Genomic DNA, 24,648 nt, shown 5'->3' with positions numbered 1-24,648 from the left:
TTTTTATTATAGCACCTTAGGGACCCCATGGACTGGGAACCCATTGTTCTAGGCATCATACTAACAAAGAACAGAGAGATGGTCCCTGTCCCAAGGATTTTACAATCAATGATATCCGAATTTAATTGGGAATTCTGCCCAAAACAACCAGATATTATCAAGAAATCTGTCCCTAAAATTTAAAAAGACTATCTATCTATCTGTCTATCTATCCCCACCCACCCCATCTATCTATCTATCTATCAGGGCTGTCAAGTGATTAAAAAAATTAATCATGATTAATCACACAGTTAAACAATAATAGAATACCATTTATATAAATATTTTTGGATGTTTTCTAAATTTTCAAATATATTGATTTCAATTACAACACAGAATACAAAGTGTACAGTGCTCACTTTATATTTATTTTTATTATAAGTATTTCCACAGTAAAAAGGGGGGAGGGATAGCTCAGTGGTTTGAGCATTGGCCTGCTAAACCCAGAGTTGTGAGTTCAATCCTTAAGGGGGCCACTTAGGGATCTGGGGCAAAATCAGTACTTGGTCCTGCTAGTGAAAGCAGGGGGCTGGACTCAATGACTTATCAAGGTCCCTTCCAGTTCTAGGAGATAGGATACCTCCATTAACTTAATTTAATTTAAAAAAAAAAGAAATCATATTTTTTCAATTCACCTAATATAAGTACTGTAGTGCAATCTCTTTATCATGAAAGTTGAACTTACAAATATAGAATTATGTACAAAAAACCCTCTGCACAATGTAAAATATTATAGCTTGCAACTCCACTCAGTCCTATTTCTTGTTCAGCCAATCGCTCAGAAAAACAAGTTTGTTTACATTTGCAGGAGATAAAGATAAAGCCTGCTTCTTGTTTACAATGTCACCGGAAAGTGAGAACAGGCCTTTTCATGGCACTGTTGTAGCAGGCATCACAAGATATTTACGTGCCAGATGCACTAAAGATTCATATTTCCCTGCAGGCCTCAACCACCATTCCACGGGATATGCGTCCATGCTGATGACGGGTTCTGCTTGATAACCATTCAAAGCAATGCGGACTGATGCATTTCATTTTCATTATGAGAGTCAGATGCCCTCAGTAGAAGGTTGATTTTTTTTTTGATGGTTTAGGTTCTGTTGTTTCTGCATCATAGTGTTGCTCTTTTAAGACTTCTAAAAGCATACTCCACACCTCATCCTTCTCAGATTTTGGAAGGCACTTCAGATTCTTAAACCTTGGTCGAGTGCTGTAGCTATCTTTAGAAATCGCACATTGGTACCTTCTTTGCATTTTGTCAAATCTTCAGTGAAAGTGTTCTTAAAATGAACAACATGTGCTGGGTCATCATCCGAGGCTGCTATAACATGAAATATATGGCAGAAGGCAAGGAAAACTAAGCAGAGACATACAATTCTCCCCCCAAGGGGTTCAGTCACAAATTTAATTAGCACATTATTTTTTTAACAAAGTCATCAGCATGGAAGCATGTCTGAATGGTGGCCAAAACATGAAGAGGCATAAGAATGTTTAGCATATCTGGCACATAAATACCTTGCAATGCCGGCTACAAAAGTGCCATGCAAAAGCCTGTTCTCACTTTCTAGTGACACTGTAAATAAGAAGCAGGCAGCATAATCTCCCGTAAATGTAAACAAACGTTTTTGTCTTTGCAACTGGTTGAACAAGAAGTAGGGCTGAGTGGACTTGTAGGCTCTGAAGGTTTACATTGTTATGTTTTTGACTGAAGTTATGTAACAAAAAAAATCTACATTTATAAGTTGCACTTTCACGATAAAGAGATTGCACTACAGTACTTGTATGAGGTGAATTGAAAAATACTATTTCTTTTGTTTATAATTTTTACAGTACAAATATTTGTAATAAAAATATACACTTTTATTTCAGTTACAACACAGAATACAAGATATATATGAAAATGTAGAAAAACATCCAAAATATTTAATACATTTCAATTGGTTTTCTATTGTTTAACAGTGTGATTAAAACTGTGATTAATCGTGATTAACTTCTTTAATCGTGTTTAATTTTCTTTTAGTTAATCATATGAGTTAACTGTGATTAATCGATAGCCCTACTATCTATCTATCTATCTATCTATCTATCTATCTATGGAGGCCCTGGTTGAGATCGATCATTAAGGCTGAGATCCGTTTTGCCTGTAAAGCATGGATTCAAATTCTTTGTTATTCTAAGACAAAATATCCTGTGCTAACCTTAAGAGTATTCCCAGAAGTGCTGACAGAGAGCAAAAGTCACATCTGTGGCTTCAATTTCAACGTTCTTTTTTTTTAACAAATGCTATTTTTATTTTACATTTTTATTTTTTTCATTTATAACATTTTTCTTATTATACTCATTTTATTTTATACTTTTTTGTATAATTTTCATTTTAGTTTCCTTTATATTATTTTATTGTAGTATACATTGTTTTACTTTATTTTGTAATTTCAATTTCAAAATGAAATTTCCTTGAAATTGTCATGATCCTTTGGATGCAATTTTCTTAGAAAAGTGATCTGTTGCAACAAAAAAATTACCAACTCTAATTTCCACTAAGGTAATCAGTCTGATTACATAGCCTCTGTATACAGGGGTGGGGCAGTGACATCTTGGGGGTTAGGGAGGGGGGATTTAGGGTTTTAGGATGACAGAGGGCTTCGTCTCTCTGGGGCACAGGAGTTCTTCTTATGGGCCTGATGTTAGTGGAAATCAACCTCCTGGAAGACCCTTGAATCCCCCCCCCCACAGCCAACCCTGCAAATGGGCCCCACTTGTCCCCCACTCTGGCCAGACCCCACAGGCAGGTAGAGCCTGGAATGGAAAAGCAAAATGTGTGAGTTATGTGTGTTATGTATATTATTGTGATATGGATATTATTGGGTCATTGCTCAAAGAAGGCAGTTAAAGTGACTTTGAGTAAGGTATGTACCCTGAAGATTACTCAGAGTGTCACAGCTAATACAAGGTGAAACAGATAGTTTAGCATAAGTAGCTAACAAATATTTCAAGGGCCCATTCAAGGTGAGTGGTCAGAACATTATAGATGGGTGACATCTCTAGAGATGATGTTTTATTTCTTGCATTTGCTCAGGAAGCAGATGTCGCTGTTAAATTTTGCTTCTTTATCTACATGTTGTGGAGTTTCCATTTTGGACAGCAAAATTCGATATCTTCCATTGTTGTTATGCAGTGCTGTTGTAGCCGTGTCCCTCCCAAGATATTTAGAGAGACAAAGTGGATAGTGGTGATATTTTTATTGGACTTTGTATTTAGCTGTGATGCTCTGAGTACATTCCTCAGACCTGAAGAAGAACTCGGTGCGCTAAAGCTTGTCTCTCTCACTAACGGAAGTTGGTCAAATAAAATATATTACCTCATCCACCTTATCTCTCTATAATATCCTGGGACCAACAGGGATGCAATGACATTGCATACATTTCTGAGCACAGTCAGCACTTGTGTCAAGGCTGCTTCCCCACTTTGAACTTTAGGGTACAAATGTGGGGGCCTGCATGAAGACTTCTAAGCTTAACTACCAGCTTAGATCTGATCCGCTGCCACCATCCCAAAGCTAATTCCCTTCCTTGGGTAGCCTTGAGAGACATTCATCAATTCCCTGGTGAATACAGATCCAAACCCCTTGAATCTTAAAACAAGGAGAAATTAACCATCCCCCCTCCTTCCTTCCACCAACTCCTGGTGAATACAGATCCAACCCCCTTGGATCTTAAAACAAGGAGAAATTAACCATCCCCCCTCCTTCCTTTCACCAACTCCTGGTGAATACAGATCCAACCCCCTTGGATCTAAAAACAAGGAAAAATCAATTAGGTTCTTAAAAAGAAGGCTTTTAATTAAAGAAAAAGGTAAAAATCATCTCTGTAAAATCAGGATGGAAAATTACTTTACAGGGTAATCAAACTTAAAGAGCTCAGAGGACCCCCCTCTAGTCTTAGGTTCAAAGTACAGCAAACAAAGATAAACACTCTAGTAAAAGGTACATTTACATGTTGAGAAAACAAAGATAAAAACTAACATGCCTTGCCTGGCTGTTTACTTACAAGTTTGAAATATGAGAGACTTGTTTAGAAAGATGTGGAGAACCTGGATTGATGTCTGGTCTCTCTCAGTCCCAAGAGCGAACAACAACCAAAACAAAGAGCACAAACAAAAGCCTTCCCCCCCCCCCCAAGATTTGAAAGTATCTTGTCCCCTTATTGGTCCTTTGGGTCAGGTGTCAGCCAGGTTACCCGAGCTTCTTAACCCTTTACAGGTAAAAGGATTTTATAGTACTGTACACAGGAGAGCTGTTACCCTTCCCTTTATAGTTATGACAACTTGCTATTCCTTCTATCTATGACAACATCTAGAGCAAGAGACTAGATAAAGATCCCTAAAGGATGTTATAAGCAGTATTAAATTCAGAGAGACAGCACACTAGATTAGATGGACCACAGGTCTGATCCATTATGGCAATCCCCATGTTTCTAAATCCTTAAGAAGTCCTTAAACCTATGTGATAAACGAGTGTGTTAACCAACATGACATAGATGGACAGACCATAGGCTAGATTTCCAAAGGTATTTAGGAACTCAAAGATGCAGAGTAGGATTTTCAAAAGTACCTAAGTGGGTTAGGTACCTAGGTCCCATTAGGCACTCTTGAAAGAGAAACCACTGGAACTCTGAAATCAGCTCTCACTCAGAGGGGAGAATTGCACCCCTATGGAGACCCCAAACTGTTCTCTGTGCAGCATCACACTGGGACGCTGGGGACCAGCACTAAGCCGGTACTGACCTACCCACCCGCTTCTCTGCAATACAGCACCCCAATAGCAGTGCTTGCAGCTTTAGGGTCATCTCTGATGGGATACCTCCTCTTCTGACACCATCATCCCTCTACTGGCAGCACAGTGCGCATACTAGCACCATGCTGGTGTCAACAGTGTGTCTGAAGGGAGGGTACAGTTGGTGGAGTTTCAGGGGCATATTCCCACTTTCCGAACCCAAGGTTGCCACCTTCATCTCTTACAGAAAGATCCCCATAGGTTTTGTGAAGTCAATGGGAGTAATTTGCATCCAGTGGTGGGTGAAGAAACCAATAGCGTTAGATGCTTGAAGAAAAGTGAATAATGGTGACTAGAACTGGTCAACAGTTTTCCAATGGAAACTTTTTCTGCTGGAAAAATGAGGATTCTTCAAAACTGAAACAATCCCCACAGAAAAGTGTCAACTGAAAAAAAATGAAACAAAGGGTTTCAGCATGGCTGGCCTTTATTGGGCAGGAATGTTCCAATTTTTCATTGGAAACCATATTTTTGTTTGTAATTCCATTTATGTTACATTTAAAAAACAGTTTCATGTAATAATATGTTTGTGCTATTTTGTTCATGTTTATATTTTATGTTAATATTTTATGTTATTTTAATTATTTTATATTTTAATTTTATTATTTTTAGATTATTTTATATGTATCATTTCATTTATCTTTTTATATGATTTTCATTCTGTTTTATATTATTTCCATTTATATTTTTATTTTACATCTAAATATAGTATACAATAATGTAAAATAATATAAAATAAAAAAATGAAAATTAGAAGCAAAAAGATAAAGGGAATTTAAAAATAAAAATCAAATGAAATATAGTGGATGAGTAAACTATGATGTACAGATAGCTTAGTGTTAAGTGCTTTTTAAAAAGTGAAATGATGGTAAATAACGCTGTACAAAAATTTTCAGTGAGAAAATTTTTCCTGTGGAACATGTTGATTCATAAAAATTGAAATATTATGTGGGAATGATTTCAGCCAATTTAATTTATTTATTTTATTTATTTATTGCAATTTATTTATTTATTTATTCTTCAAGGCCATCCTTATAGGAGAGTAATCTTTAGATATTTCATTTTAAAACACATTTTCTTTAATTTTTACAATTGATATTTTAATTTGTTTTATTGTTTAATTATACAATGTTTTAGATTATTTTAACTTTATATTACTTCATTGTATATTATATTATTTTAGAATTTTATTTTTGATTTTTATTTTATTGTGTATGTATATAAATTTATTTTATTACGTGTGTGTGTGTGTGTGTGTGTTGTTTGACCCAGAACTAATTTAATTTAAAAACAAAATGTTTTACAGTAAATTTCACATTTGTTGGGGGTTTTGCTCTGATTCAGAACACAATCATCCCTTAGTGGCATGTTGGGGAAATGAGGTCAGCACAGACTCAGCAGATTACTTAAAAGGTGACAAACATCCATTAAGTTCAACTCCAGTGCCTCACTTTACATATTGGAAGCTTTGTGCTGAAGAGGGTGGTGTGGCTGAGTTATTCAATTGGAGGCATTTTGTTGTTTCTTCCCCCGCCCCCACAATCATACATATGCATGCATATATTTTAATATAAACACTGATTTCTGTCTGTGTGACAAGACCTAGGGGACGGGTGAAGGGAAATCACTCTAACATCTATGTCCCCGTTCCCCATTCTCTATTTCCCAAAAATTCCTGTCTCTGACCATAGCACAATCTCACTCCTCACCCCTCCCATGGGATACAAAACTGGTGGGACTGTGGGCATGCATTGCAGGTATATTTGGGCCTGTTAAGAAGGAGGTGGTGGGAATGGGGAATGGAGAATGGGGACACAGGCAATGCTCTGTGGCATCAGTCCTGGGAAGGGGGACACGGGGTAAATGCTCTGCAGTTTCAGAGCTGGGAATGGAACACTGGGAAACAGACTCTGCTGGCGTGTAGAGTTATGGATATGTTTGCTTCGAACTAACCCCAATAAACATTGCATTGCCTGCACTTCAAACTTCTGGTTTCTGTGTTCTGTCTGTGTGACAAGAACCAGGGGAGGGGGTGAAGGGAAAGCACTCTAACACTCCTATCTTCCCCCAGTGCATAAATCAGACTGGGGCTTAGGTATCTGGCCACACGGAGTGAGGCAGCAGTGCACATGCTCAGACCAAACAAAATAAATTAATTAATTTCTGAAATAATTTAACAATCATAAAGTGCCCAGGGAGTTAGTAATGATGTTTTTTTCAGTACAAAGTACATAAGATAAATGCTACTAAACTTTCACAGCAATGTCTCATGAGTCTAGAATGATCTTACAAGATCAGAGTCATGGATGGAATGGTGTCTCCCTTGTGGATGTGATGGCTGGGAATATTTTAAGCCCTTAGATGGGGTGAGTGGAATTATTGTAATAAATCAATGTCTTTGGAGAGTGGGAATGGCCAGGTACACTGCCATAATGGATGGGAATGTCTTCGGTTGGTATCTATGCTAAATGGGAATGCACCAGAGTTGGGGCTGAGGTAACTGAAGAAAATGTCAAGTTCCCTCCACCCCTACTCTGAATCCTGGTGCTCAATCAGCTGCCAAATAATTTAGGGAGCCCTTTTTTTAGCAACATGTTGTTGCATTCAAAGAAAGAATTGGCTCCCTCTTCATGGCTATTTCCTACTCCTTCCCATGGCTTTCTTGAAGGCAGCGTGCACATCCTTGTTCCTAAGGCTGTAGATCATTGGATTCAGCATGGGTGTGACCACGGTGTAAAACACAGAGACCACTTTCCCAATGTCCATGGAGTAGCTGGAGGAGGGACGGAGGTGGGTGAATAAACCCGGGCCATAGAACAGCAGGACGGTGAGGAGGTGGGAAGCACAAGTTGAGAAGGCTTTGCGTCTGCCCTGGGCCGAGTGTATTTTCATGATGGTGGATAGTATGTAAACATATGATGTGGAAATCAGCAGCAAGCAACTTCCACCTACTGCTCCACTGAGCAGAAAAACCAGCACCTCATTAAAATAGGTGTCCATGCAGGCCAATTTGATCAAAGGAGGGATCTCACAGAAGAAGTGGTTGATTTCATTGGGACCACAGAAAGGTAGCCTGGCTATGAAGAACGTATGTAACATAGAGTAGACAAAACCACCTATCCATATAGCAATGGCAGAGGACATACAAGTCCTCTGGTTCATGATGGTTGTGTAGTGCAAAGGCTGGCATATTGCCATGTAGCGGTCATAAGCCATCAGGGCAAGAAGCAAAGATTCAGATCCAGCAAAGGAGATGAGAAAGTATAGCTGGGCCATGCAACTGGAGAAGGAAAGAGATTTAATCTTGGCAACCAATGTCACTAGCATATTGGGGAGAGTGACGGAAGAGTATGAGATGTCTAAGAGAGACAAGTTGACCAGAAAAAAGTACATAGGCGTGTGGAGAGTTTGATCTGCCCAGATAGCCAAGCAAATGGAGAGGTTGCCAGCCAAGGTCAGCAGGTAGATAATCAGGAAGCTCATGAAGAGTAACGGCTGCATTTCTGGGAAGCTCGAGAGGCCCAGGAGTCTGAATTCTGTCACTGTGCTTTGATTGTTCATGTTTGTCACTTTACCTGCATGCAGGGACAAATAAGGTGTATATACTCAGTTGAAAATAACATGCGGATAATACAAGACGGTGGAACGGAGAGAAGGTATATGTATGCTAAACATATGTTCCACCATCTCTTCCTTTTCGGACCACATTCTGTAGTTCAGGGAGAATTTTTTTCTGTCAAGCTCTTTCAAACATAATTAAGCCTTAAGCACTTATGTTTATTATTAATTATTATTATTATTACTTCTAGATATATTCCCATGTAACAATGTAAATAATACCACTTGATGTTCAATATTTATTCCGGCTGCACAATCCTAATTTACATCAATTCACCTTGGAAATTCAGCAGCTACACAAAGTTCATATTCTCTGTTTTGATTTTTTTCCATCTTAATGACAGATTCTTTTTTAAATAAAGGTTTAAAGATCCTGTTAAAATGGTAACTTCTTATCAGGGTGGGTGGAAATTTTTCTGCCCAAAAAACCATACAAGCACATGTTGGAATCCATCTTGATTCAGGAGAGAAAGTGCATGCTTAAAGTTAAACAAATGTTTAAGCATTTTCCTCAGTATGGATGGATGAATTCCTGATTCCCTGGGCAACCTGGGCAGCAGTGACCCTGAGATGGTTGATTTCAGGATCCTTACAAAAGGAAGAAAGGAGAGTAGCAAAATATAGACCCCGGACTTCAAAAAAGCAGACTTTGACTCCCTTAGGGAACTGATGGGCAGGATCCCCTGGGAGGCTAATATGGCTGTATTTTAAAGAAGCTTTATTGAGGGTGCAGGAACAAACCATCCCGATATGACAGATGATGTGGAAAAAGCTGAAGTACTCAATCCTTTTTTTGCCTTGGTCTTCATAGACAAGGTCAGCTCCCACACTGTTGTCCTGGGCAACACAGGATGGAGAGGAGGTGAGCAGTCCTCAGTGGTGAAAGAACAGGTTAAGGACTATTTAGAAAAGCTGGACATGCACAAATCCATAGGGGTCCAGATCTAATGCATCTGAGGGCGCTGAGGGAATTGGCTGATGTGATTGCAGAACCATTGGCCATTATCTTTGAAAACTCGTGGCGATCAGGGGAGGTCCTAGACAATTGGAAAAAGGCAAATATTGTGCCCATCTTTAAAAAGGGGAAGAAGGAGAACCCAGGGAACTACAGACCGGTCAGCCTCACCTCAGTCCCTGGAAAAATCATGGACCAGGTCCTCACGGAAGCCATTTTGAAGCACTTGGAGGAGAGGAAGGTGATCAGGAACAGTCAACATGGATTCACCAAGAGCAAGTCATGGCTGACCAACGTGATTGCCTTCTATGATGAGATAACTGGCTCTGTGGATATGGGGAAAGCAGTGGACATGATATATCTTGACTTTAGCAAAGCTTTCGATACGTTCTTCCACAATGTTCTTGCTAGCAAGTTAAAAAGTATGGATTGGATGAATGGACTATGAGGTGGATAGAAAGCTGGCTAGATTGTTGGGCTCAATGGGTATTGATCAATGGCTCGATGTCTGGTTGGCAGCCGGTATCAAGCGGAGTGCCCCAGGGGTTGGTCCTGGGGTCAGTTTTGTTCAAAATCTTTATTAATGAACTGGATGATAGGATGGATTGCAGCCTCAGCAAGTTCGCAGATGACACTAAGCTGCGGGGAGAGATAGAGATGCTGGAGGGTAGGGATAGGGTCCAGAGTGACCTAGACAAATTGGAGGATTGGGCCAAAAGAAATCTGATGAGGTTCAACAAGGACAAGTGCAGAGTCCTGCACTTAAAATGGAAGAATCCCATGCACTGCTACAGGCTGGGGACCAATTGGCTAAACTGCAGTTCTGCAGAAAAGGACCTCGGAATTACATTGGACAAGAAGCTGGATATGAGTAGGCAGTGTGCCCTTATTGCCAAGAAGGCTAAAGACATATTGGGCTGCATTAGTAGGAACTTTGCCAGCAGATTGAGGGAAGTGATTATTCCCCTCTATTCGGCACTGGTGAGGCCACATCTGGAGTATTGCATCCAGTTTTGGGCCTCCCACTACAGAAAGGATGTGGACAAATTGGAGAGAGTCCAGCAGAGGGCAACAAAAATGATTAGGGGGCTGGGACACATAACTTACAAGGAGAAGATGAGGGAACTGGGCTTGCTTAGTCTGCAGAAGAGAAGAGTGAGGTGGGATTTTATAGCAGCGTTCTGAACCTGAGGGGGGTTCAAAAGAGGATGGAGCTAGGCTGTTCTCAGTGGTGGCAGATGACAGAACAAGGAGCAACGGTCTCAAGTCGCAGTGGGTGAGGTCAGGTTGGATATTAGGAAACACTATTTCACTAGGAGGGTGGTGGAGCACTGGCATGGGTTACCTAGGTAGGTGGTGGAATCTCCATCCTTAGAGGTTTTTAAGGCCCAGCTTGACAAAGCCCTGGCTGGGATGATTTAGTTGGGAATTGGTCGTGCTTTGAGCAGGGGGTTGTACTAAATGACCTCCTGAGGTCTCTTCCAACCCTAATCTTCTATGTCTATGTCTTAGTCCTCTTTGAATATTGCTCAGCATTGGTACCTCACTTTGCCATCTGTACAATGGGGATTTACCGTTTCGCACCTCACAGAAATAAATCTGAACACTAGTTGAAATTCTAAAACAAAACTTGTTTTATCTTTGAAATTCATTTTTTTTAAAATATATGGATATTTTTATTTAAGTTTATTTTATAAAAGTTCACTGGATGTTTTAAGTGGAACAATTTTAATCCCTTGCTGTGTGAAATTTTTTCCATCTTACTTTTGAGAATGAGAGATATATTTTCTTCTTTGTTCTTTTAAAAATGTTTTAAAAATCCTTTCACATGCACAGAATATTTTTAATTACACTGAAAATGTAAAAAATGGAAAATCATACTATAAAGTCAAAGAAATGAATTAACAAAAATCTTTCAAATTTTCCATTTCCTCAAAATGTTTTCTATTTTTTGATAAGCTCTAATTAATTCATCAAATATTTTAAATAAGTTCAGATAAATCAATGGGAAAATCAAACAGATTTTTCACAGTTCATAAAGCTAAGCACTTATATGTCTTTGCATGACTGGGGTCTTAAATACATATTCTCTTCAAAATTATGAACTGCACTTCTACTCCTTCAAATCTATTATTTTTCATCCCTCACTGTATTTTTTTGCCAATGAAACTATAAATGAAATGTTAACTAGGGTCTGTTCTTTTCACAGAGAGAGAAAGGATAGACATTGTTCCGCACCTAAGTGTTTTCATGAAGGGTGTCACATATTCAGATATTAAACAAATTGTTTCTTTCTGACATGCACTTACCTACATGCTCCAGTCACAATGTGCTTTCCATGAGGCAGCAGATCTCCAGAAGTAAACAGACCTTGAAAAATTCAGTTTCTGAAAACCTTCTGCTGGTTGTTCATTCTCCCAAGCCTTGGAGATGTTCTAATTGTGTGGTCTCCTCACCTTTCTGATGATACAGATTGCTGCAGGATAGTTGTTCTGCGTAATCTGCAAAGAGTTGATTCAAGGAGCATTTATAAATTATAGATCCACAGACGTAAGTGATGGTTAAGATCCCCTGGAGTGTCTTGCCCATCCTCTTGACTCAGTAGAAGGACTGTTTCCTACAGAATACTCATGTGCTTTCTCCTATCTAATTTTAAATGTCAACAACCTTGATCATGTAACTTTCTAAGGTTTCCCAGTGGGTATTGTTAAAAAGTTAGTGGTATTTCACCATCAAGGCCTTCAACTTTCCTTTCACTGAAGTCTACAGCATATCTTCCAGTGCTTCGAACCAGAGAAGGAATACACCTGGGGTTGTGGTTAAAGCAGTGGAGTGGAGCTCAGAAAACCTTAACTCAAATTCTATCCATCTGAAGCAGATCCCCTTTGTGTCTTTGAACAAGTCACTCAGGCAGATTTTTAAATTTATTTAGGCACCTAGTGGGATTTCATAGAATCATAGAATATCAGGGTTGAAAGGGACCTCAGGAGGTCATCTAGTCCAACCCCCTGCTCAAAGCAGGACCAATTCCCAACTAAATCATCCCAGCCAGGGCTTTGCCAAGCCTGACCTTAAAACCTCTAAGGAAGGAGATTCCACCACCTCCCTAGGTAACCCATTCCAGTGCTTCACCACCCTCCTAGTGAAAAAGTTTTTCCTAATATCCAACCTAAACTTCCCCAACTGCAACTTGAGACCATTACTCCTTGGTTTGTCATCAGGAACCACTGAGAACAGTCTACATCCATCCTCTTTGGAACCCCCTTTCAGGTAGTGGAAAGCAGCTATCAAATCCCCCCTCATTCTTCTTTTCTGCAAACTAAACAATCCCAGTTCCCTCAGCCTCTCCTCATAAGTCATGTGCTCCAGCCCCCTAATAATTTTTGTTGCCCTCCGCTGGACTCTTTCCAATTTTTCCACATCCTTCTTGTAGTGTGGGGCTCAAAACTGGAAACAGTACTCCAGATGAGGCCTCACCAATGTCGAATAGAGGGGAATGATCACGTCCCTCGATCTGCTGGCAATGCCCCTACTTATATAGCCCAGAATGCTGTTAGCCTTCTTGGCAACAAGGGCACACTGTTGACTCATATCCAGCTTCTCATCCACTGTAACCCCTAGGTCCTTTTCTGCAGAACTGCTTCCTAGCCATTCGGTCCCTAGTCTGTAACAGTGTATGGGGTTCTTCCATTTTAAGTGCAGGACTCTGCACTTGTCCTTGTTGAACCTCATCAGGTTTCTTTTGGCCCAATCCTCTAATTTGTCTAGGTCCCTCTGTATCCTGTCCCTACCCTCTAGCGTATCTATCACTCCTCCCAGTTTAGTGTCATCTGCAAGCTTGCTGAGAGTGCAGTCCACACCATCCTCCAGATCATTAATGTAATTTCAAAAGTAACTAGGTGCCAAACACCCATTGGAGATTTAGGCACCTGGATGCTATTGAAAATCCCTCGAAGTACCCAAATACCTTTACAAATATGGTTTTCTGTGCCTTGGTTTACCCATCTTTAAAATGTAGACAATCATCTTTCTTTCTTATTTATTTAGACTGGTATTTTTAAAGGACCCTAAGGGAGTTAAGCACTCAGCTTTCTACAGTTATATGCTCTATCTTAACCACAAGTCACAAGCTCAGTGAAGGAATTTCTGGGTGAAAATCTCTAGCCTGTGCTATGCAGGTGGTCAGAAGTAGATGATTTTAATGATTCCTTCTGACCCCAAAATTTATGTATCTACAAAATCTAATTTATTTTCAATAGCAGTTGGGCACTTAACTGCCCTAAGCATCTTTGATAAATCTTAGATTAGAAGGTTTTTGGAGTATATAAAATATGTATATACAATGACTAGGAGAATGACTCCTCACCTCATTTGGGACTTTTAAGTGTATTTAGTAAAAAATATATGTTTCTTTCACTAGATGTTTATTTCTCTGTCAGCAGATCTATATCTGTGGCTACATTCTTTGATCACAAGTCAGTGTGCCAGGAATACTTGAGATGGATTCTTTTTGCTATCTGGGGAAATTTCCTTAGGCTAAAATTTCCAAACATGAAGATCTACAATTAAGCATCCATGTGCCTAAGTGACTCACAACGTGACTCAGTTACCTAAGTCCCTGTTTTAGGCTTCACTGCAACCCACAAAACTCTGGCCAAAAACTTGGTGCCTATGTTTTCAGGGTCAAATTTCTCTAGGCATCTCTGTTTCTGCCAATGGGTATGGGCAGTCCTGGCTCACTCTAGGAGTCCAGACACCTAACTCCCACATAAGCCCCAGTATGATAGGTGAACTGTCATAAGATAGGCAGGCAAAGACCTATTTAGTGTGCAGGACCTGATCCAATAGGCATGCTCAGTATAAAGTATTAAATAAAGCTTTCATTTTAACAGCATCCCAGTTTCCGTTTAGCTGAAGAGAGTTAATAGAAGAAGAAAAAAACACCTTTTGTTTGACAGTCTCGCAGATGGTATCGAAGATGGTAATAACTGTCCTTTTCGGTAAAAGAAAAGAAGTTGGTTGAGATGAGCTGGAGGTATTGTTATTGCTGCTCTGTTAATATCCTTTCATTGCAGCCAACCTGTGGGATTCAGATGGAGCTGGTTGAAGTGTTGGACTCATCTGTGTCCCTTTCTCTGGCCTGGTCTGGTCCAGACATCTCTCAGGATGAGGACAAAGGAAGCCCAAGGTCCCAGAAGATGTTAGGGGTGGCAGTTATGATGATGAAATTTGCTCCAGTAGCCTCTGTCCGTTCTTCCCCCCCCCCCTTCTTTCTTTAAGGACTCAGAAAGGGGAGCAATGGGTGGAATAGCCCATCCCCTTATTATTTTGTCCACCAATTAGGCCTAATATCCAACACACCAACTTTGGTTCACTAATTTATGGCTCCACATCTCTTGTTTTTAGCAAGCATGATTTCAGCAGTCCGTGAATTATATCAACAAGAGCTTTTTGTTTAGACTAATTCAGTCTTTCTGTCTCCCTTTCAAACCTTCTCCCATCAAAGTTTGTTATTATAGGTTATTATGACATCTTATGAACTTTCACATAATTTTTACAGTGATTTCAAAGTTAGGGTAAATTTTTAGCCCCAGTTATCATAATAAGGTTCAACTCCCTGCTCTCCCTGAAAGGAAGAACAAAGATCTGAGCCAGGGTCTCTCACACCTTTCAGGACAGTGTGCTAACAACTGAGATATGGGATATTCCAATGGACAGCTCTCCTATTGAAGTTGTTCCACTGTGAACTAAATAATTGAAGAGTCATTGGGCCAGAAATAAACTGTCAATGAGGATGATTTGATAGCTTGGTGGTTTGGGCCTCCATCTCTGAGGTGGGAGACCTGGAGTCTAGTCTAGTTTTCCTGCTTCAGTGACAGTGGAGCAGCTTCAACAGTAGAGACTGAGGGAGGGCTACATCAGAATATTACATAGGTCAATGGTTTGGCCACTGGGACACCCTTGTATAAATCCTTTCTCCCTTTGGCATAGGGGGACTGTGACTCTCTGTGCCCCAAAGCAACACCCCGGCACCCCCACATGGAAGCTTGATGGGCTGTTGTACTATCTAACAGGGTGAGACACTGCTTGATTCAAATCCTATGTCGTGTATAAGACAGACTGTGATTCTGTTTATTTCTTAGGTAATCATCTTTGATCTGTTTGCTATTACTTATAATCACTTAAATCTATCTTTCTGTAGTCAATAAATCTGTTTTATATTTTTTAACCTAAATCAGTGTGGCTTGAGTAAAGTGTTTGGGAAAAATCTCAGCTCAGTTAACAAAGGTTTTGTGCATACTGCTCTCCACATAGAGGGAGGGGCAAACTGGGTAACTGTAATTCATTCATAATGATCAGGCTTTTGACCAGGGCAGGATGGTACAGCTCTGGGGTCCTAGGCTGGGGAGCTGGGGGTATTTTGGATGGAGCTTCTCTATTGTGAGTTCATGCAGTGGCTGGCAGAGCGTTCATGAACACATCTGAGTGTGGCCCCTGCCTGTGGAGGTTGATGTGAGTGCAAGCTTGGAGGAATTTACAGCTTGTCACAATGTCACAGTGGAAGGGGGAACCCAGATTGGTGAGACAGAAGGCTCAGCTGCACCCCAGTTCCAGGTGGCACCCTGGGTGGGGGGAGACACCCATCACAGGGACATTTAACTTGAGTCTCCCACATCCCAGGTGAGTGTATGCTAGATGTTGGGCTAAAAGCTATAAGGTGAGCATCAGCCATTTTGTGTGGGGCGAGGCAGGTACCTAACTCATTCTCACAAGAATCAGTCATCTGAGTCCCTGGCAAGCTGAGCTAAGCACCTCCCTGGTGTCTGGACTTAGGAACCTGTTTCTGTGAGAAGACTGGGGCCTAGGACATAACCCTGCTGTCTGCATCTGCCATTGGCTAGCTTAGATGGGGAGCCATTTAGTGTGTTGCCTTTTGAGAATCTCATTCATAGGCACCTATCTCTCCTCATTCCTTATACAGGTTCCTAGGTGCCTAACTTGGCTTTGTGGAGTCCAGTGTTGTTCCAGCAATTTCCTAGACACCTAAAAGTTAGGCGGTGCAGCACTGAGCACTGCAACACCAAAGCCCCTTTGTGGAGATGAGCCCTAAATCTATATTTAGATACCTAAATAAGAGGCTTGGCTTTCAGAAGTACTGTTCGCACTGGTTTCTGAACAGGATTAGAGGCCTGACTTCATTCACAGAAGTTAACTACAGGTATCAGCATGCCCCTGCTTTCCATAGATCTTGACAGTGCATCATTGTTAAGTGCTAGCAATAATTAGGGCTGAGGTTTTCAAAGGAAACTATGAAATTGAGTTTGGATGTCCAAAGCCCATTTCATTATGACTGGGTGTCGAGCTCCCTTAGGCTTCTTTGAGAAGCCCAGAGTGAGTGAGACTTGGATGCCTTTCCAAGTGATGTGCTGTGTTCCACCACAAAGCTATTGGCTTTGATGTAGGAACCAGAGAAAGGTCCATTGCATCATGAAATCGGACATCCTGTGTAACACAGGCCATAGAGTCATGTCAAGCTGCTCCCGATAATTAGTGTTTGGCTAAAGCATGTCACAGAAAGACATCCAGCCTGGATATGAAGGCTTCAAGAGATGGAGAGTCCCCGGCCATGCCAGGGCTGCCTTAGGGAAAATGGTGTCCTAGGCAAACTTGTATTTTGGTGCCCTGGCCCCCACCCATTGCCCCTGATGCCTCCCTGGGACTCTCACCCCTCCCCATTGCCCCTGCCCCACCACTGCTTCCCCTGACCCCAAACCTCCCTGACCCCCACTGTCTCCCTCAGCCCCTCAATTGCTCCTGGCCCCCACTGCCTCCCCAGATTCCGCACTCACCCCCCAGTGTCCCTGGCTCCCCAATGCTTCCCCAGGCTCCTCCCCCCCATTGCTCCTGACCTCTACCCATCATGCCTGGCCCCCACTGCCTCCCTGGACTCCCCCAATTAACCCTTCCCCCCAAACTGCTTCCCTGGGCTCCACACTACTTCCCCTGGCCCCTCACCAATCCCCCCTCACCACCACTGCCTCCCCAGACTTCCCATTCACCCCCAGTGCCTCTGGCTCCCACACTGCTTCCCCAGGCTCCCCCCATTGCTCCTGGCCCCCACTGCCTCCCCCAGTCCCTCAATCCCACCATCACCCATTGCCTCCCCTGGCCCCCCAACAATCCCCAATCACACCTGACCCCCCACTGCCTCCCCGGACTCCCCAACCCCCATTTCTCCTGATCCCTACACTGCCTCCCCAGGCTCCCCTACCACCACCCCCCAGTTGCTCCTAGCCCCTGTTGCCTCCCCCAGGATCCCCCCCCATTGTCCCTGGACCCCACTGCCTCCCTGGACTTCCCACCCCCCAGCTCCCCTGGGCCCCACTGCCTCCCCCCTGCATTATTCCAGGTGACTCTCCAAGTCCCAGGCAGGTAACTGTGGCTGCTGATCTGTGAGGAATGGATAGAATTCAGCAGGCTTCTCTGCACTCCCTGTGGCAAAGAGCTGTGCTGCCAGCCCAGTCTTGCTTCTGGGCATCACCTAATTGGGCTGAGTGGGAGAGCTCACTGCTGGTTCCTTTCCCAGGCAAGTCCCTTCAGCCATGCTAAGCTTGACTCCCACTTTGGCAGAAATCTGGGGGAGGGACATGTGTCCCTGCATGCCTCCCCCCCCCCCCCAACGTGTCACCTATGGTGTGGTCCTAAGTTAAACTCCTTACAAAAGTCTAAATATGTTCTATCTACACAGGTACATCTAGGTTTGTTTGACAAGACCTATTATCCATAAAATGATGTTGATTGCCATTGACTAGACTCCCATTCTTTAATTATTTATTGATTGAATCCATATTTCCATTGTTTCCTACAAGACTGAAGTTAGGCTAATTGGACTATAATTGCCTAGGTCACTCTGCTTGCCTTTTGTGGCAATTAACACATTAGCACTTGCCTAGCCTTCTTGAATTTCCCCAGTATCCCAAGATTTATTATAAATTAATGGCAGTGGTCCAGGGATCTCTTGAGGCAACTTTTTTTTGGTACTTTTGGGCACAAATAGACAACATAAATATTTTTTGAATACTTTTGATTTTTCTATGTCATCAACAATATTATTGTCTCAATCTAGTGACAGGCCTATACCATTGTTATGATTCCTTTTTTCCAGATATTCTTGAAAATGTCTTTCTTATTACCTTTGCCCAGCCATTGCTGGATTTTGCCCTCGTGTCTTTAACTTCCCTTATCAATTTTCATAGCTTCTAATGTGTATTCATCGTTATCTACTGCCCTGTTTTCATTTGATATGCTTATATTTTTGTTTCTGTTTTAACAGCTACTTTGACTTCTCCTCTTAACCAAGATGGGCTTTTGAACAATGTTTTTTCTTTCAAAAATGGGAAATGATGGCTTTTTTGGCAACCGAGTAAACCTTTTTTTAACAACTCCTAGTTTTAATTCACATTTTTCTGTCTCTATTCTTCATCCCAATAACTTTTTCTCCAATTTTTTTATCAGCATTTTTTAATCAGCCCTTTTAAAGCACCAGGTGTGTGTGTGTGAGTGTGTGTGTGTGTGTTATTGTTTGGGACTTTCCTGTGATTTCCCATAAGAAATGTAGTCAAGTCATTTTCAGTGGTGTATAGACGAGCACTAAATTCAATGCCAGATTTGCAGGAGCCTGTTCATCTCTGTCCACTTGGTCATAAAGTCTATGAAATCCCCAAATGAGATTTTAGGGATGGTATATGAGGAGGGGGAGCGAGTTTGTGTGAGAATCAACAGACTCTTTTTATTTTTTTTTCTAAGCACGTTTTCGCTGAAGTAGCTAAGAGAAGTGACTTTCTGCAAGTGACCCTGCAGAGTTCTAAGCTTAGAACTCCAGAGTGTCACTTGCAGAAAGTCACTTCTCACAGGAAAACCAGACATTGAGGAATCATTAGTAGAGGCTTCCTGAGTTACGTGAGGTATAATGACTGAAAATGGAGAAAGTTGGTCAGGTTTCAGGAGGGATTCAGTTCAATGTGGATTCAGAGGCTTAGAAATGCAACCCAGTGCCAGGCTGCTTCCAAACATAACCCAGAGTCTCAGCCTAAAATAGGGGCCACTCAGCTCACTTCATAAAGATCTCTTTCCTACAGCTCTGCCTGTCTGATGCATCACTTATTGCTAATGTAAGCAGAGTCAGGATGAGCTCTACCCTGACATCTGGTGGTGGATTATGATGAGTGTGGAAAAGAACTCCAGGGGCTGATCTTGTTTGCATAGGCACACCCACCCGCGTGGCATGAAACAACAGCAACTGAAAGTGGTTACTTTGGCTGGTGTGGGATCCCCAGTTTCTCTGTTATTGGGGCAGGAAGAATAAAGTTTTGTTACCCTGATTCTGTGAATCAAGGCCAGTGGAACTGTTGTATGACAGAAGGACTGAGTGAGTCCTTCACCATTACCTAAGTAGCACTTGCTTGACAAGGGGCATGGGTTACAAAACCCAGTGAATTGAGAGAGGATGTGGACAGGTATTTGTACATGATGGTATGGGTCCCCTTCCGAGGGCTTGAAACACCAATTGCCCCACCTCCTCTCTCCACTGTTGAATGTCAGAGCTAACTTTGATTCTATTAGGAGTCTAGTTACAGGCTGCTGAGCTGAATTCACTTTGGGCCAATGGTGCACCAGCATTGGGGCTCCCCTACTCTGAGCTGAAATCACAAAAGAGTTAAAGATATTAAGTGCTGTGTTAACTAGTGGGGGAGCCTGAAGCTATATTGCTAAGCAGCTGGTGGAGCAATTTGTGGGGATGACTGGAGGAGCAGGGAGTGGTGTGGAGCCTTGCGGGGACGGTTGGAGCTGCCCAAGGAACGGTGAGCGGAGCTGTTTGCAGGGACGGCTGGAGCGGCTCACAGGTCACAGAGCGGAGCAGTTTGTAGAGCGGAGCGGTTCGTGGGACGGCAGGAAGTGGACTGGCTCGTGGTGAAGGCTGCGGCAGAACCCCACGGAGAGACGGCCGGCCTCGGATCACGTAAGGTGCCCCTTAACACCCTGCATGCCCCCCTTCTACTCTGGGGCCGCACTGACCAGGGGCAGAGACTTTGGGGGTTGTTGGACTTTGGGGACTCTGGGTGATTTTTGGGTTGCTGGATTCAAGAACCAAAGGGAAAGGACACAGCCCAATTTGCTGGGGTGGGTTTTTTTTGCTCATGGTTTGTGTTATGAATCCTGTTTGTGGTGTTTTTCCAATTTAATGCTGATGTCGTTTACCTCATGTTATTAAACATTTTCTGCTACACTCAGACTCCGTGCTTGCGAGAGGGGAAGTATTGCCTCTTAGAGGCACCCAGGGGATGGTATGTAATTGTCCCAGGTCACTGGGTGGGGGCTCAAGCCGGTTTTGCATTGCGTTATTGAAACGGAACCCCTAGATACAGAACCTGGCCCTTGTTGCTGCCAACTTAGATGGGCAGAAGGGTTACACTAATGAAACATTAAGTCTATGTCTACACTACCCCAGAGTTCAGACTACAGGAGAGTAAATGGCTAATCTCCATATACACCCGTCTATCTATCTATTGATCTAATTGGCCTTCATCAATGTAAAATCTGACCCTAAAAGTTCTTCAATTGAGCCTGATCCAAAAACAGCCAAAGTCAATGTACTTGGGCATTTGTATCTGTCCCCATATGAATTTCCACCCTTTCTCTGATATGTTACATGTTTTAGATTACACCTCAGTCATTAAAACAGAACAGCTGGGGTCTTGCTTTGTGTATCTCTGGTTCAGGAATTCCAGTGGGGTTACAGAGACTGGGTCCCAGAGATGCCAAGCGAGGGTTGAAATGAAGGTACAGTCTAATTAAGTGTTATTATTTCGCTGTGTCAGCCTCCAGAAAGCTGAACTCTGATCAACAGTGGGTGGATGCTAGCTACTCTCTTTGCTATGTGATTTAGAACATGGGAATAGGTGGTTTGGAGTCCAACCACAATTCTAAATCTGATTAATTTTGGAGGAACTGCTGATTTTTGGATTATGTCCTCATTTGTTGCTCAAAGGGAATCAAGTAAGTTACCAGGACAATCTGTTCTATACTTGGGTCTGAGCAGTTTTCAACCATGAGCATTTTAAAATATGGTTATGGTTATGGAAAAGGTTATGCAAAAATAGACCATCTTATTGAACAGATATGTCCATATTCAGAATTGTATATGCTGACTATACCTCTAATATTCTGATTAGATAGATAGATATTCAATGCCAACACAACTATGAGAGGAGAGGAAATCTATTGTTTTATACATCAGCTGTACAATTACAAACCTTTGTTACTTCAGACAGTGCCTGAGCAGAGAAATTCCATCATAACTCTCAGATGCTAGAATGAGATTTGCAGAGCATTTGTGACTGTGAGTGTATGTTTGTGCCAATTTGGAATTGTGAGGGTGTATGTGTGTGCATGCATGTTTATATGTGTGAATGTCACTGTGAGGATGTTTCCTTTCCTTTATGTGTGTGTGAGAGAGTGTGCATGTATGAGTGAGATTTTGTGTGATTTTGTATATATTGCTGTGAGATGTGTGAGGTGTATTTATATGTGTTGTGTTGTTTCTTAGGCATTTACTTGTGTGTATGAAAGAGCAAGTGTGTTTGTTAATGCATGTGTCACAGAGTATTTGTGTGTGTGAAGGTTTGAGTAACTGTGTTTGTATGTGAGAGACTTTGTGTGAGAGCATTTGTGTGAATGTTTGTGTATGGGTATGTTTGGATTTCATTGTCTAAATATGAACTTTTCTATGATACCTGAAATATATATGTACCAAAAGAAATACATTAAATAATTGGATTTAATTACTACCTTGCAAAAAAATGAGAAGTTAAATGGATGGAGAGTTCTAAGAAAGAAAGAAAGAAAGAAAGAAAGAAAGAAAGTAGAAGCACTGTGGTGATGCTGATAGTTTTCCCTTAGGCTCCTTTGACTTAGGCTCCAGCTGTAATTGTTATTTATTATTATGTTGGTGGTGATGCTGGTTATAAGACTGATAATGATGGTGATTCTACCATCTGCAGGCAAATTCTAGCTCTCCCAAGGAGATGACCAACAGCACCACAGTGGTGGAGTTCCGGCTGCTGGGGTTCCATAGCCTTCCTGGCTGGCAGACCCTACTCTTCATTGTGTTCTTGGTCATCTACATCCTAACCATCACAGGGAACATTGTCATCATCTTGGTAGTGAGGCTGGAACCCCGGCTCCACTCACCCATGTACTCCTTCCTCCAGAACCTCTCCTTTCTGGAGATCTGCTACACCAGCACCATCATGCCCAAGATGCTGGCCAACCTACTGGTAGAGAGGAAGGCCATCACATTTGCTGGATGCATGGCACAGCTCTATTGCTTTGTCTTCCTGGGGGCCACTGAGTGCTTCCTCCTGGCGGTGATGGCTTATGACAGGTACCTCGCCATATGTTACCCATTACACTACACGGTGGCCATGAGTGATGCATCTTGTACCCGCCTGGCCATGGTCTCCTGGGTGACTGGCATCTTCACCGGGCTCTTACCCTGCTTGCTAATCTCCAGACTCCCTTTCTGTGGCTCCAATCAGATTAAACACTTCTTCTGTGATATCCCTCCATTGCTCAAGCTCTCCTGTTCAGACACCTCCACTACTGAGGTCGTAATATTCATTCTCTCCCTCCTGGTCCTCGTCAGCTGCCTGCTGCTGACCCTAGTGTCTTACCTCTTCATCATTCTCACCATCCTGAAGATCCCCTCCTCCTCTGGGAAGAGGAAGACCTTCTCCACCTGTGGCTCACACCTGGCCGTGGTGGCCATCTACTATGGCACCATGATCTCCATGTATGTCCGCCCTACCTCCAGCCTGCCCTCAGAGCTCAATAAGATTGTCTCTGTGTTCTACACCATCATCACCCCACTCCTGAACCCCATCATCTACAGCCTGAGGAACAAGGACTTCAGGGATGCTTTAAAGAAAGTAATCAGCAGGCAGTGCAGCCTGCACAGAGTGTAAATAAATATAAGAGGTTGGAGGCCGGATTCTGGCTTACGCTGAGGGGCCTTTATACCAAACTGGGTGTATAAAAGTGAGTGTAAATTACAATTACATCCACTTTCATTTTCTTGTACACTGCCAGAATACTGTAAAAGGGCCTCAGTGATTATCTAGCTATCCTCTTACAAACCCCTCTATTGTTGAAAAATTGAATCTTTTTTGTATAAAGTTTACCCAAATAAATTCACACATTCCAAAGTTAACACAATCTGAACATTTGCTGTGGTGATTTACCTACTTGATTTTTGATTTTATATGTTGTCTCATTTTTCTTTTTATTGGTTTATTTCATTATCATGCAGTCTGAGCACCTTGAAATGCTTCACCAATAAACCATGCTTCTCTTATTTGTGATATTTTATTCTAAGTGTGAAGGAATAACTGCTTGACACGGATACACTGATATTTCTAATTAGAAATTTTTTTTTTGTCATAAATAAAACAATTAGGAAAAATCTATCATTAAAACCAAATTAGCTTAATTTAATACCACAATGGATTTTTTTTTTCCTGTGGACACTTCTTATGAACCAAGATACACCAAATTCACTTCACATAAGACACCGGTATCCACCTATGCTTGTACAGCCCACTTCACCATAGTATCCCAGCATCTCACTACCATCAATGTGTTTATTCTCTCACCACCCCCAGGCTGGTAGGGAAGAGATATTATCCCCATTTTATAGATGGGGAACTGAGTCACCGAGAGACAAGGGCCCAGAGTTTTAAAAGTATTTTGGTACCTAAATAAACAGATAGGAGCACAGTGGGATTTTTAAAAGCACCTAGGCAGGTTGGGTGCCTAAATCCCATTGAAATCAGTTGGAGTTTGGCCCCTATATCACTTACAACCAGATTTTTAGAGGTATTCAGGCAACTAGTGGGAGTTTTCAAAAGCACCTATGCACCTATGATCAATTTTAATGAGAGTTAATCTCCTAGTCATGTCTGAAAATCCCAGTAGGTGCCTATCTGTTTCTTCAGGCACCTAATGTCTTTAAAATCAGGCTCTAAGTGACTGGGCCAGGTCACACAAAGAGTCTGTGACAGAGTAAAGGATGGGACATGGGCATCTTCAGTCCTAAGTTAAAACCCTAAACACTGAAGTGCATGGTTTTTCTGCCTGACACCAACAA

General features: G+C 41.9%; 2 protein-coding genes across 2 annotated transcripts; one reads left to right on the top strand and one right to left on the bottom strand.

The window, feature by feature from the left end:
• Positions 1-7,504: 7,504 nt before the first annotated feature.
• Positions 7,505-12,032, bottom strand: LOC113406681 (olfactory receptor 1019-like). Its single transcript, XM_026652490.1, has 2 exons — positions 11,900-12,032; positions 7,505-8,445 (listed from the first exon to the last, which is right to left on the bottom strand). The coding sequence occupies exons 1-2, from the start codon at positions 12,030-12,032 to the stop codon at positions 7,505-7,507; spliced, it is 1,074 nt and encodes a 357-aa protein (XP_026508275.1).
• Positions 12,033-22,528: 10,496 nt separating this feature from the next.
• Positions 22,529-23,467, top strand: LOC112123133 (olfactory receptor 11L1-like). The gene has a single exon (XM_024221807.1). The coding sequence runs from the start codon at positions 22,529-22,531 to the stop codon at positions 23,465-23,467; it is 939 nt and encodes a 312-aa protein (XP_024077575.1).
• Positions 23,468-24,648: the final 1,181 nt, after the last annotated feature.

Source organism: Terrapene carolina, unplaced genomic scaffold, assembly GCF_002925995.2.
Source record: "Terrapene carolina triunguis isolate 2854851 unplaced genomic scaffold, T_m_triunguis-2.0 Scaffold119, whole genome shotgun sequence".
Classification (NCBI taxonomy): domain Eukaryota; kingdom Metazoa; phylum Chordata; order Testudines; family Emydidae; genus Terrapene; species Terrapene triunguis.
Note: the sequence above shows the minus strand (reverse complement) of the source record. Positions and strands in the feature narration are given on the sequence as shown.

What these genes read in the sequence shown, in the direction of transcription:
- LOC113406681 (XM_026652490.1), bottom strand. Translation starts at nt 12,032, where the DNA reads ATGGGCAAGACACTCCAGGGGATCTTAACCATCACTTACGTCTGTGGA. An exon ending in CAATCTGTATCATCAGAAAG is followed by an intron (nt 8,446 to 11,899) that starts GTGAGGAGACCA and finishes CCCTGCATGCAG; the next exon opens with GTAAAGTGACAAACATGAAC.
- LOC112123133 (XM_024221807.1), top strand. Translation starts at nt 22,529, where the DNA reads ATGACCAACAGCACCACAGTGGTGGAGTTCCGGCTGCTGGGGTTCCAT.